The sequence below is a fragment of the Ctenopharyngodon idella genome, chromosome 19 (assembly GCF_019924925.1).
Source record: "Ctenopharyngodon idella isolate HZGC_01 chromosome 19, HZGC01, whole genome shotgun sequence".
In the NCBI taxonomy this organism is placed as follows: Eukaryota; Metazoa; Chordata; class Actinopteri; order Cypriniformes; family Xenocyprididae; genus Ctenopharyngodon; species Ctenopharyngodon idella.
In genome coordinates, this window is record NC_067238.1 from 13,538,791 (window position 1) to 13,553,644 (window position 14,854).

At 35.8% G+C, this 14,854-nt stretch overlaps 1 protein-coding gene across 2 annotated transcripts; it reads left to right on the top strand.

Annotated features, from left to right (window-relative positions):
• Positions 1–61: 61 nt before the first annotated feature.
• Positions 62–5,301, top strand: tcf19l (transcription factor 19 (SC1), like). Of its 2 annotated transcripts, none has more exons than XM_051873016.1 (4): positions 62–204; positions 997–1,602; positions 2,224–3,154; positions 4,033–5,301. In XM_051873016.1, the coding sequence occupies exons 2-4, from the start codon at positions 1,311–1,313 to the stop codon at positions 4,370–4,372; spliced, it is 1,563 nt and encodes a 520-aa protein (XP_051728976.1). In that variant the 5' UTR covers positions 62–204; positions 997–1,310; the 3' UTR covers positions 4,373–5,301. The 2 variants fall into 2 exon arrangements, with proteins under 2 accessions (XP_051728976.1, XP_051728977.1); XM_051873017.1 differs by having other exon boundaries at positions 78–219.
• Positions 5,302–14,854: the final 9,553 nt, after the last annotated feature.

A 14,854-nucleotide genomic window follows, 5' to 3' on the forward strand; every position in this document is an offset into this window, starting at 1 on the left:
TGTCTGCACTGTTATTTTCCATTGACGGTCTCCTTAACAACACCGACGGAAGTGGCGTTGATTTTCGCGCAAGGAAACGCGTCCTGGTCCTGGCGCGCCAAATTTCAAAGCACTTCCTGGGGAGAGGAGGCGATAAGATTTACTACGGAGCACAAATAAAAGACATATGTAGCGTTTTACAAATTATATACCTTCATAATTTGGGTATGTCATGCTTTTGTAAGTGTTTTATTATCGTAATGTTCGACGAAATTGGATGGTTGTATTTATAAAACCGCTGTTTTCTACTCGCTTTGTGTGAATGTGTTTTATGCGCGAGACATCCACTGCTCTGCCTTCACGACCACTAACATTTCGTTTTGCCACGGTGCTTTAGCGAAATATGTTTAACAAACAAATGTCTGCTCTTTTTAAATACGTTGCACGTTTTAAACTACTGCTTTGCCACGTTTTTGAACAACTTTTTGTGTGTGATTTATAGTTTCGTAAGGAAACCTATAGGCTACAACGCATGGTGTAAATCATAGGAAATCAGACGGTGATAGTGCAACTAACTTTGACATTTGGTCATGATATAAATTGTCATTTTATAGAAATGTGTGTATTGTTGGAGCAATACCATGGTCCACGTCGCCTAGAAACTTTTTGTATATTTCTTTAAATGTATTATAATGAAAATAGTATTTCTTACATTCTTTATTACTCTGTATAAAGAGCAATACATCATCTTTAAATATTGTGATGTATAATATAATTAGACATACTATATATCAGAATATATGTAAATATACTACTATTCATGCTATGTATATATGTATATGTGTGTGTGTGTGTGTGTGGTTAGGACTACTAAAGCATGTTAATTTTTATCACAACTTTAATTTAAATGACAAATGTTCACTATGCTAAAAAGTATCTGCAATAAATAAAATGACATGCAATAAAGAATTTAATATTAGTAATATCACTAAAGCGCTGTACTGTTCTGTTTTCCAGAATGAAGACCAGCAAATGACGGCATCTGGCCCGGCGCTGCACATCCACTTTTAATACTTCCCCTACCTAGAAATTTAGCACAGAAATATCTGTGCTGCGACTTTTTAGTGTGTCCTCCAGATATTTTAATAATGTCTAGTGTGTCAGATGTTATTTCCTGTGTGTAATAATTTATTTATAAGGGTCCTACTCAAAAGAGTCTTTCTGAGTGGAGAGTCTTCGATGGAGGACGTTTAGCCCAGTGTTATGTGAGAGGCCCAGCTGTTGCCGGTGGTGTTGCAGATTTTTGCCACATTTATTTGTGGGATGTCAAAATGTCGTCAGGAGTCCAGCCGTGTTTCCAGCTGTTGAGGATTGGATTGTCTAATACAAACAATAGTAATGCCCATGGAAATGAGTCCTCAGACTCTGCGCGTGACCTGTACACTTTCCGCCCCGCGCTGACCCAGTGTGTGTTCCGGTTGGGACGGGCCACAGAGCTCTGTGATGTCACTCTGGAGTCAATGATCGTGTCCCGTATCCATGCCGAGCTCCATGTGGAAAGAGAAACTGACGTGTCTGGAGAAGAGGGCTGGAAAGTTCAAGTGAAAGACCGCAGTAGCTATGGTGGGTGTTACTCTTATTATTTAAACATATAAACCATATAAACATATTTATATAAACACACACACACACACACACACACATATATATATATATATATATATATATATATATATATATATATATATATATATATATATATATATATATATATATATATATATATGGGCTAGACCATTTAAGTAAATGTATGTTTATTTATATTGAAATCATTATAATGGTTGTCTATATATCCATTTATGTGTGCTAAAGATACAAATGGATATTTAGATATATAAAACCATTTATACTAATTCAATATATATATATATATATATATATATATAAAATCAGTACAAGTAGTTGTATCTATATATCCATTTATATCTGTATATTTATGTAATGCAATATACAACCATTTTAATGATGATTTCAACATAAAATATTACAAATGCACTATTTTATGTAAACTTGCTGAAATGTTTTGTTTGTTTCAAAATATTCTGCTTTAATTGTATAACCTAATGGTATTTTTATGTGAACATGACCTACACAGTTGCATTCTGGGACAAGTGTAGATCATTTTATTACAAACTCTGATGTAAAATATGAAGTGTCTTCTAAAAGTTTCTCTCTGTTCCACAGGAACATGGGTAAATGACATGCGCCTCCAACAAGGGGTGTTAAAGGAAATCTTTGATGGCGACACACTGACCATCGGTGGCCAATCAGGACGAGCTAGCCCAGAATTCTACTTCCTCTTCCAGAAAGTACGGGTTCGCCCACTGGACTTTGATGCCATTACTGTGCCCAAAGCGGGTTCCTTCTCCTCTGACATTAAGAACCGAATCAGAACGTGCTCAGACCGTAAAACAGACCCCGCCGTGGACATTTCAAAGCTGTCCATCAACAGAGCCACGGTCATCCTCAACTCCATCGGCAGCCTGAGCAAGATGAACGGCAGCTGCTGGACTTTTAAGAAAAGTGAAAAAACAACCACCTTGAATACTCCAGTATTCAACGCTTTGGCCCCGCCCACCACCCCGCCTCCTTTCCAGGCTGTTGGCGAGATTTCATCTAAGTCTGTCCCGCCGTCCTCAAAGAGCCGACGCAAGTCAGCCCACACGGTTCTGCTGGAGGACGACAGTTCAGATGATCCTGCGGGCCGCAGAGACATGGAGGACGGGAGGAGAGTACAAGCAAAGAAAAGACGGCGGCTTTACAAATCAGAGTCAGAGGTGTTTCAACCCCCTCTACCCAAACTGGAGCAGAATTGCCGGTCACAGTTTGATGTGTCGAGACACACCGGCAGCGTTTTCAATGTGACACCGAACAGGCAGTTCAATCATGTTGTGAACATGAGTCACACCACAGGAAACGGCATCAGTTTGACTCCCCTCCGCCAGCAGAAGCCCTGCTTGTCTGGTCCTGGAAGGAGACCAAGAGCAAACAGCTCTCCAATATACTCTTCCCTGGGGATGGGAAGTGAGAATTACAATCTGACCTCCCCGTCAGCGAGGATGACCAAGACAGAGAAGGCGAGGGGGGTGATTTCTCGCTTTCAGGCCTCAACTGGGTGAGTAATACTGGATCGTCGCACAGGTCTCACGATCCAAAAAAAAAAAATTATATATATATATATTTAAAATGTATCAAATATCAGGAATCAATTTGCGATTTCCAAGACTAGAAAATTTATGGAAATTATTCAACTTTTTATCTGTCTGTCTTTTATAAAATTAATATTTCTAAGTGAGAATATTTTTCTAATCAATTAAGTATTCAAGGCCTGAAAAATATATAGAAATGAATAAAATATATTTTATTCATATATATATATATATATATATATATATATATATATATATATATATATATATATATATATATATATATATAGCATAATTTTTAAAAATAATAAAATTAAATTCAATAATATTTCAAATAGCATATTTTTCTAATAATTGCATATATTAATGTAAAACATCAGGGAATTTGTAATTTCCGAGCCTGGAAAATGTATGAAATTTAATAAAATCTTTATTCTAAAATAAATATATAATTTTTTTTAAATACAAAGATATTTTATGAAAATAAAGTTATTTACATTATATATTAATTATATATATATATATATGTATGTTAATTTCTTTATGTGTTGCCTTTTTGGAACTTTTTAAAAAAAAATTAAAGTCAATATTTCTAATAGTCAGTATATTTTTCTTAGAATTGCATTTATTAATGTAAAATATCAGGAAATTTGTAATTTCCAAGCCTGGAAAATTTATGGAAATTAATACAATCTTTATTTTAAAATAAATATAAAAATATATAAAAACAAGTATATTACCTCTCATAAATTATTTTAGTATTTTTTTTAAAGTGATTTCAATTTCTAATCAATAGTATATGATATGAATTGATTGCATTAATTAATGTACAATTTTTCTGCAGGCGACGACGTGGAAGGCCTAGAAAACACCCGCTGCCACGGCCTTCTCTGCCTTCTCCCTCATCATCATCTTCCTCCAGCTCCTCCTCTTCCTCATCATCTTCTTCTTCATCCTCTGATGACGATGACGATGTTGACGTGGGGGTCGCGCAGGGCGTGGAACCTTGCGCAGCGGCACACTGTCGTCTCCCGCAGCAGGACACCGTGCAGTGGATCCAGTGTGACGACTGCGACGCCTGGTATCACCTCGACTGCCTGCCGCACAACCACAACCGAGACTCGCTGCTGTTCGACCCCAATGCAGACTTCCACTGCGGCTGCCACCGAGCCAGAAACCGCTGAGTCCAGGAATCATCAATGCTTCCTCTCATTTAAGCCTCTGTAATAAACCAAATGCTTTCAGACATGTTGTTATTACAATCAAATTCATTGGGACTGGCAGATATGTTGCTTCTTGGCATTCACCATGCAAATGATGGCGAGTTAATGTTTTCTGCCGTGGTGCTAATTGCTTTGAATGGTGATTTAAACTGATTTGGATCATATGAGGGTGTTGGATTTGCACACCAGCTTCAGTACGCACTGCATCCCATTAGAACTCAACACTGGATGCCTTCTAACAGTTTATGATATATGTATTCAGTATACACAAGGATGTAATCTTCTAAAAGCTAAAAATCAAATATGTATGAATATAAATGTTTTTTTGTGGGATTTTATATTTTCAGAAGTATGGGTTTATGAATTTAAGAGACTGAGTCTTTGGATTCAAATACTGAATTAGACTTGGATAGGCTTTGTTAACTAGATACAAGTTGTTACCAACATAATGGCTGGTATATAATATGTTATCATTAAATACTGTATGGGAGGTTTTAAATGGGTGATGAGAATATACACATGCAGTTATGAAGATGTGCTGTCTTATTCAAGAGTTTCATAAGCATTAATTTCAGAACATTTAATAACAGCTAAATCTGAAATCACTCCAGAAGCGAAGTGAAGTGCAAACATTTCTATGTGTGCACACACGATTGTCAGTTGTTTATTGTAATGTGGCCTGTTAATAACATAAGTTTTGATTCTGATCTCGACTAACCCTGTGTAGATGTATATCTGTCTATAAGAATAGAATTTCTGTGGTATGAATGTTTAAAGATACTTTCACTGTCTTCACTTTAACTCAACATTCTAAAAATGACAAATGACTTCTGTCACCATGTTTGTCTTGTTGGGAATCAAGGGCTGAATAAAGAATTCTATATTTAAAATATGATCTCAGTTGTATGTATAGGGTGCAGCGAGGAGCTGTTAGTAACTACAGGACACATTTGACATGTAGTGCAGGTTTTATGTAATAAATCTTAGCTGTCAGTATAAATATAAATATACTATTATAGCAATAAGGTAATATGACATGCATTTCTCACTTTCACAGTCGTGCCTGTCTAAGATTTGAACAAATAGAGATATATTAACTTTAAAGCTGTATTTAGTAGGTATAGGCTACACACACACACACACACACACACACATATATATATATATATATATATATATATATATAACCTTTTTAAATGAATAATATATATATATAATATTTATTATTCACTTAAAAATGTCATGAATACAGTACACTTTTTTTTTTTTTATCTTTGTTTTATATCCGTTTCAGGGTACGTTTACACAACGACGTACTAAAAACGGAAACTTTTTTCCTTTGCGTTTTTCGCGTATATAAGACAATGTTATCAATACGATCCCCGTTCACAAGGATCCGCGAAAAAAACTAATGCATTCTGCTGCCAGGCCAGTAGTTGGCGATGTTACTTTGTAAAGAAACACTACGTGCCTATAGACTAAACACGTAATGTGCATTATGTCATTGTTTTTACAAATTTGTGTTTTTGTAGTTTACACCGAAACAATAACGGTATCGTTTTCAAAAACTTGCACTTTAAATCCTGTTTTCAAACGTTTGCGTTTGAAGTGCAAACATTTCTATGTACGCACACACGATTGTCAGTTGTTTATTGTAATGTGGCCTGTTATTAACATAAGTTTTAATTCTGATCTCGACTAACCCTGTGTAGATGTATATCTGTCTATAAGAATAGAATTTCTGTGGTATGAATGTTTAAAGATACTTTACTGTCTTCATTGTTTTTACAAATTTGCGTTTTAGTAGTTTACACCGAGACAACGGTATCGTTTTCAAAAACTTGCACTTTAAATTCTGTTTTCAAACGTTTGTGTTTTCAGCTCCCCAAAACGCCTTTGTCGTGTAAATGACTGTCAGAACATACAAAAGTTTTCAGTTTTTTAGTTGAAAACTGTGTCGTATAAACCCGTCCAACACACCTGGTTATAATTTTCAGGTAAACTGAAAAATCTTGATTAGTTGATTCAGGTGCATTTCATTAGAGCTGAAATTTAGGGGCTGTTTACACGACACGGTTTTCGACTAAAAAACGGAAAACTTTTTAGGCGTTTTGGCCGTTCATTTACACAACAACGGGGTTTTGGTGGCCTGAAAATGCAAACTTTTAAAAACGGGTTTCAAATTGTAAGTTTTTGAAAACGGTCTCTGTGTAAACAACAAAAACGCGAATCTGTGAAAACGATTACATCATGTACCTGCGCATTACACGTTCAGTCTACAGCGTTTCATCGCCATCTAATGGCCTGCCAGCAGAATACAGCGTTTTTAGTCATTTTCACGGATCGTTTTGACAATGGTTTCGTCTGTACGCGGAAAACTCAAAGGCAAAACTTCTCCGTTTTAACCATATCGTTGTCGTGTAAACGTACCCTAAATTGTTCAGGAAATTTGTTCTTCTGGACCTGAAGGAAGAACCCTGTTTTAATGCATGAACAGGTAAAAGGCCTATAAGTATTTTTTGTTACATAAACTATAATCTAATATACAATTAAGTAGCATATGAGAAGTAGCTAGTTTAAAAGAAAACTAATCACTCCCTTAAAATTAACTCTTATCTAATCATACAATAATTCATAATTTTGAAAGTATGTGGCAGGTAGAATATTGAATAGAATGAAGTAAATGTAAACATCTTTGTGAGAATGATTACTTTTATTGGGTAGGGTTTTTTTTAGTTGTTGTAAGATTGTGATAATTGTTTGAGTCTTAAAGGGATAGTTCACCCAAAAATGAAAATCATGTTATCATTTACTCACCCTCAGATTGTTCCAAACCTGTATAAATTTCTTTGTTCTGTTGAACACAAAGGAAGATATTTTGAAGAATGTGGGAAACTGAACAGTTCTGGGGCACCATTGACTTATATAATATTTTTTTCCCCTACTATGGAAGTTAATGGTGCCCCAAAGCGGCCTGGTTACAAACTTTCGGTAACACTTTATTTTAAGGTGACGTAGTTGCATGTTACTACATGTACTTACTATAGTAATAACAGTAAATTCTGCATAATTACAAGTAATTAACCCTAAACCAAACCCTAACCCTAACTGTAACTCTATAGTAAGTACATATAGTTAATTAATATTACTTAGTACTCACTGGAGTAAGTACAATGTAACTACTTTACCTTAAAATAGTGTAACCAAACTTTCTTCAAAACATCTTTCTTTGTGTATAGCAGAACAAAGAAATTTATACAGATTGGGAACAACTTGAGGGTGAGTAAATGATGACAGAATTTTCACTTTTGGGTGAACTATCCCTTTAATTGTGTATTTTGTGTAATGTTTGTGTTTTATGAGAAACTAAAGGAAAATTCCCACATTGGTGGAAAGTTCAAACAGTATTGAAAAAATTTAAGATCCATGTTATTTCTCCACTACCCTAACCTAGTTAGATTTTTGACATTTTCAATAAACACGTTCTCGCAGCACAGCTGAACAGGAGCGCATTATTGCTGTTGTTCTGCTGTTATAAATCCAACTGCACAATGCTGCCGTATAGCTGGACTGTTTGTCAGGTGGAATCCAGTACAATTCCTCTGACCTTTATGAAGTCTGTGACCTAAATGTCTGAATCACCTATTGTCACATCACATCCCGTCACATTTGTCCATTCTTTGAACATCCTTGTTGGTCTGGGAGGCATTTATAACACCTTGTGGGTTTCAGGTCAGCGGAGACTCATACCTGTGCATTACAGATCCTGTCTCTCTGATAGATGGCTTGTATTAACCGTTCTCCGCTCAGATAAAGTGAAGCGCATCTAGTCTTGTGAAATTTCAAACACGCTGGCTATTCTTTACATCTGTAGGTGTGCATCTGGAGGACTGAGGGCGTTTGATTCGGTATCATCATTATATTAAACTCTATATCATATCATACAATGTATGTGTGTGTGTATATATATAGTTTTTTATAATATATTTTATGAGTTTAATATATATTTTATAGGTGATTCTGTATCATTATTATATTAAACTCTATATTATATCATACAAGGTATATATGTGTTTATATATAGTTTTTTTTTACAATATATTTTATGAGATTAATATATATTTTATACACATATAGTGTTTATGTATGTATATATATATATATATATATACACACACACACACACACACACAATTAATATATAGTGTAGAATAATTAAATAGATGTATTTAATATTCAAAGTATTTAATATAACTATATATTTCCGTTTCATTCTACATTAAGAAATAATGAATTATTTATGTGTTGCCTTTTTTTGAAACTTCTTAATCTGAGCATAATTTAAAAAAAATTTCTTGGAGGGAAATAATCATTTTTAACATTTAATATTTAATGATAATTAATAATGTCAATGGAAATGATATTTATCAATTAATAATGAACTAATTTAAAAATAACCTGCATAGTACATTTGCACTGCAGAATTAAGGACAGAACAATCTATTATTTATGTTATTTATGTGTCCAGCATTGAGCATAGGGAAAAATATATATTTTTTATAAGTACATACTATATTCCTGAACATATAAATTCACCTGTCTGTCCAGTGCACCTATATGTACAGGGTAGTTGGGGTTGCCATGTCAACCTGACATCTGTGTACGTTATCAAGGAGAGATAAAACAGAGGTGTGAAATCTTTTCAGGTTCTTCCTAATGAGGGCAATGGATTGCAGTCTGTCCGTGTTGCCATGGCGATGCCTTTTGCAGTCAATGGAAGTATGTGGCAGGCAGGCTGCAGCAGGACCTGTGAGACAGAGACAAATGCTGAAAGAGAAAACAAACTGATGCAAGGACAAAGCTGAATACTGCTGTGCTAGTTAAGAGTCTGATTAAGCTAGTAGGGATGAAGCGAAATATAATGGCTTAAAGAGGATGATTAATACACATGCCAATCCGTGTAAGTGTGAGTAGTTTTCTTTGGCCACTAGAGGGCAAACTTGTCCCATTAGCCTGAGCCTCAATACTATTGCTCAGTACTTTTGCATAATTTCTATCCCCGATGTGTTAAAATTTGGCATGTTCCTCGTCCCACACTGAGACCTCTAATTATAGAGCTATGCTACTACTGTTCTAATCAATCTAACAAACCAAAACAGGTGAAACATTACCTCAGACTTGCATTTAGTCACCATGAAATCAAAATTGACAATTATTTTTTATGGACTATTGCAGTATGTATTATAAAGAATTTATTGTTTTAAATCTCATGTGCCCTCAAAATCTTTAATCAAAATAACTTCCCCTCACATCTTCCCTTAACTTCGCCTCTTCTCGGATGATGTACCAGCCAATCAATTCCCCATCGACAAAATCAAGTGCTGCCCTTCATTTTTTTTTTGTTCGCGAAGCCGTTTCACTCGAATATATGTCGCTGAGTTTGGCCAAAATCTCATTTTATTAAAGAGGAAGCACTATGCACAGGTTAAAATACTATTGGCTATGACTGCAAAGTCTTCTCTGTTCGCATTTATATAGTGTTTCTAGAGTAAAGAAAACTCTGTAGCCTACTTATTCAAACAACCAGTTCTTTATTTACCCTTGCATTGCAAACAAGCAGAGACTGTCGAAACTGGGTGTAGCGCTCCATTCACGACAGAGGCGGGGTGGAGTTATGAGGTTTGACTGACAGTTTGAGGATCCAGTGGAGTTACAGGTTTAGTCACAAGCTCTTTTTAACACTTTTCATTGGTTAGATATTTTCAAAACCCACAGACAGATGTAAAGGGTAAACAATAGTAATGATTCATGAAAAAAAAAAAAAAGAAATATGGAGGTACAAGTTTTCCGCCCGACAGAGATATGTGTATTTAGGCCTATGTATATGATAGTAAAAAATAAATAAATATATATATATATAAGGTATGAGAGGCTGTGCTGTATCGTGAATAAGTCATGGCCGAAGGGCATTGGGCATGACGTGAAGCGGAGTGCCTGCAACCCTTTCAGCCGTGACTTATTCACGATGCAGCACCAGCCTCAAGTACCTTATTGCTTTTATAAAACGGTTACCACACAATACAAATATTAAAGCCAAAAATATGTATCAATGCAACTTTCATAAGTAAACTTTCACTAAAAGCCTTCCTTCCGCCGGAAAAAATAGTCCCTGACCGTGAACAGCAACAGAAGTTACATTATTACGCCATTAGATGGCGGCAAAGACTGTCTTTATAAGTGTGTCAGTCAGTAGTGAAGACTTTTACATTGAAAAGACTGAATTGTTGTGAACACAGAAAAAGACGCAACTGACAAATGCTTTGACTAGCGCTGTCAGTCAGGGGAAATCCCCTTAACTGTTAAAAGGACAAGATAATACATCGGATATTTAAACAGATTTTTTATTACGAACATAGGACTGACCTGAAGGAAAATGCTAAATCTGAATGCAGGTACTAAACTTGCTCACTCGATCTCTTTCTCGTAATACTCTTCTACATAATAAAGTATGAACAATATCAGTTGAGTACAAATATTTTACGTTGCTAAAAGTGGTTGCTAAGGGTGTTGTGTAGTGATACACAGAACCGTTGGGTGAAGCAGTCATAGCTGTGTTTTATCGTGAATAAAAAGAATCAAGGACAAGAACTAACCATTTTATTTATATATATAGAATGTGCTAAAAACACTCTGAATATCTTTGCAACTACAATGCCTTGGCGACCACTATAGAAACCACTACATATAATTTTTTTTTTTTTCAAATCTTTTTTAATCTTTTAATTTTTACAAAAATCGACTTTTGGTCACTTGTTAACCTTGTTATGAATATACATTTGAAAAATGTATAATGCTAAAAGCTTTTGAAAACTCACTTCTCAGTACTTTATTATCTAAGTAGCCTCAATGCTATTTTGCAGATTATAATTCATTCAGAAATATTAATTATTAAATAGTATGGATGATAGAAGATCTAGCCTATAGCGTGCAGCATAAACATGCAATATAATGTAGACTGGAAAGCAGGCATAAACCACCTGACAGTTTAAACAGTGATGGACTGCAGCCAGATGGTTGGGTTATCTGAACATGGCTCTGCTTCAGATCATCTGGGTGACTGACAGGGATCTAATGGGATCGCAGTGCGTGGAGACACTTGAAAATTCATCCATTTTCTGCTGACCGGGATTCAACCCTGAGAGGGTGGGCTGCCAGCGGAGAACTCTCTAGAAAACAACTTCGCTCAGCAACCTCAGGGCGAAAGCGCTCAGGGCAACTTTATGGGGCACAGCCTATCTGCACCAGTCAGGCCCTGAATCAAACATTAGTTTGGCTAGTAGTTTGTTTTATAAATGATGCAGGGGAACAAATGATTTTCTACACCACCTGCATTTCCCATAGGCCTAAAAAAGTATTTTGTAAAATGCATTCCTGTGAGAAAAAAAAAGTCTCCATGAACTCAAAATGGACAATTCTTATTTTTTATGGAATATTGCAGTGCTTAAAATAAAATTATTTATCTGTGCACATCATTATTTATTTATTTTTTTTAATTCTTGTGCACTCATTATCTTTAATCAAAATGCTTCCCCTCTCTCTTGCACTGACATCTCTTATCTTCTCTGATAGCATGTTTACTGGCTCGAGGGGCAGGTGGGACATCCTGTAACGCACATGAGATCACCCAATAGCAAACCACAACCATCCAATCAATTCCCGTTGGGCAAAATCAAGCCCTGCCTTACATTTTTTCTTGTTCAAGAAGCTGTTTCACAGTTTGAGAAGCTGTTTCATTAAACGCCTTCCACAGGACCACAAAATGTTTGTGAAATCATACACAGCAAAATCCCCAGAGTTAAATCAACTCTGCTCAGAGTGCATATGGTCCCTCTCTATATAGTGTTAAAGTAACACTGAAGCAGAGTTAAAGTTAATGAGATAATTAAGTGATGATTGAGCATTATTGATGAACACCTACTGTTAACAAGTCAGTAACAGAATCACTGAAGAGAAACACAAGAACTACAACTGACTTCCAGCCACAGCCTAAGATGAACTCAACTGAAGATAAAAGAAATGAAATCTGATTAAACAACTCCACAAACAGCATATTATCTCATTAACTTTAACTCTGCTTCAGTGTTATTTTAACTCTATGTAGAGAGGGACCATATGTTTGACGTCAGCAGTAAGCAGCCACTCAGAACACCCTAGCCACCACATATCACCATGCTAAAAACACTCTGAATACCGTACCTTAGCAACTGCATTGCAGTGCCCTGGCAACCACCGTGGTGAGTTTTGCATTGGAAGCGCCACTCAGATTTGCTTATGAAAACAACAAGGGAAAACAATTGAACTAATTCATCAATTAGACTTTTTGCACAGTGCATATATTTGGGAAAACAGATCAATAAATTCAGGGAAACTGATGGAATACATTTTACGTTATTGATTTTGTTATTGATATGGTTCTGCTGGCCTTATACGATGCATTGAGTGGTGATTTGAAGTGTGTGTGTGTGTGTGTGTTGGTGGGAACAGGACACAGGTGTCCTCGTCTCGTGCCTCTGCAAATATCTCTTCTCCTCCAGTCATCGCTGGGCTGATGTGAGCAGACGGATGGATGATAGCACCACTGTGGATCCGGATGAATGGCTTCGATATCTGCCACATTAGTCTTACTCATGCCTAAATTTCAGATCAGTGAGCAGAAAGTACAGGGGGGAATCTAAAGGTTTTATGTCCATTGCACTCTCTTAGACAGACCAAACTCTGTGGAGAATTCACAATGAGTGCCCACTCAGTTCTCGCAATGCATAATAACTGCATGGGAGTTCATTTTTTATTCAAATAACAATCTTTTTCTGACGTTTCTTACACTTTCATACCTTTATATATATTATTGCTAATTTTCTAATGCCTTTTATGTGTGGAATTCATTGTTTTACTTTTATCCATTTCACCCTAATAAAGTGACTTAGTTTTTCAGAAGTTGGTGAATCTACATTCATTACATTCATGAAGAGCATGCTTCAGATGAAATAATCTGGAACACAAAGAAAATTCAAGGTAAATATCCCTTTTTATTGCCCATTATTGCCCATTAAGTGTATGTAGTAGCCTATGGAAGTATTAAAATATTAAAGAGCTGAACATATTAAAGTGAGTGTGAATGTATTTTAATATAGCTCATTTTCTGTCATGACTAATAGAGGACATTAGTGCCCGCACCCTTTTTCAGTGGCACTGGTTCTGGAAAATCCCATAGGGATTTTAAAATAGTCTTTGTTAAAGAGTTATAAGGCATAAACCAAATCAATCAGCAACAAGGTGAATCACAACACTACAAATTTTGATTTGAAGCAAAAAAGTTTCTGAAAATCAGACAAAAAGACAAAGGTACAAGACTGTTTTAGTGAGGAAAAAAGAACTACAGTCCCATGAAGCATTGCGAACAGCATAATCGAATTAAAAATGATGGAGAAATAGAGAGATGGAACTATGACGTCACTTTGTAGGCCAGTTAGCATCACGCTGCTTCCCTCAACAAAAACCAATAGGATTTTCCCATAGGCTTTTGAAATATTGCAAAAAATAAGTTCTGTGATCCACAAAAGTTTATGACACTTACACATTTTGTCCATCAAGATAATTTTCACAGATGAACACAACTTTTATGAATTCTGAAGCCTAAATGCAATCGCCAGAAGTAAAAAGCTAAAGATAGGCTAAGCGAACTACACCACGGTCGCACGATTTCAACGTTTCAAGCTTCCAAACCTCTTTCAGTCTTTATTTAAAAACATTTTCCCTGAAAGTTTTGATTAGAATAGTTTGTAAGAGTGCAGCTATAAGCATAACTAGGCTGTAAAAGCAGACCGAGTTTACCTGTTCGGTGTGATGATGTTTAATGTCGCCAACAGCCTCTGTAGTCCCATTTAGCCACTTGTTAGAATTTGTCATTTTCAACAGCTTTAAAAAATCACAGGTAGGTTAATACTGATGTATTTTATGTCGTAGAGTAAAACGTGAAAGTGTCTTGAGCTGTTGGTAACCACTGACCTTATTTCAGCCATTTAACCAAAAACCCATTAAAAAAAAAAGAACCATTGGCTTTGGGACAATGGAACCGGAAGTGCTAAAATGCTAACATGCTTCCGGGTTTTGGCCTACATAAATGCGTCATAGTTCCACAACTCTAGGCTATTTAAAACTACTTACTTACAAATGTTGATTTTGAGATTACGTCATTGCTTTATGGAAGTGGGCGGAGCTAACAGCTATTTTGGAGCATGTTGCTTTTTGATTGGTAAGATTTTCTGTACAGAATCTTGGGTAATTCAGTTTTTCAAAAGGAATTCTACTGTTATACTCAATTATTTTAAAAATAAGCTGAAATAATGCGGGCTGACAGCTTCAGCAGAAGCAAATACCATGTAT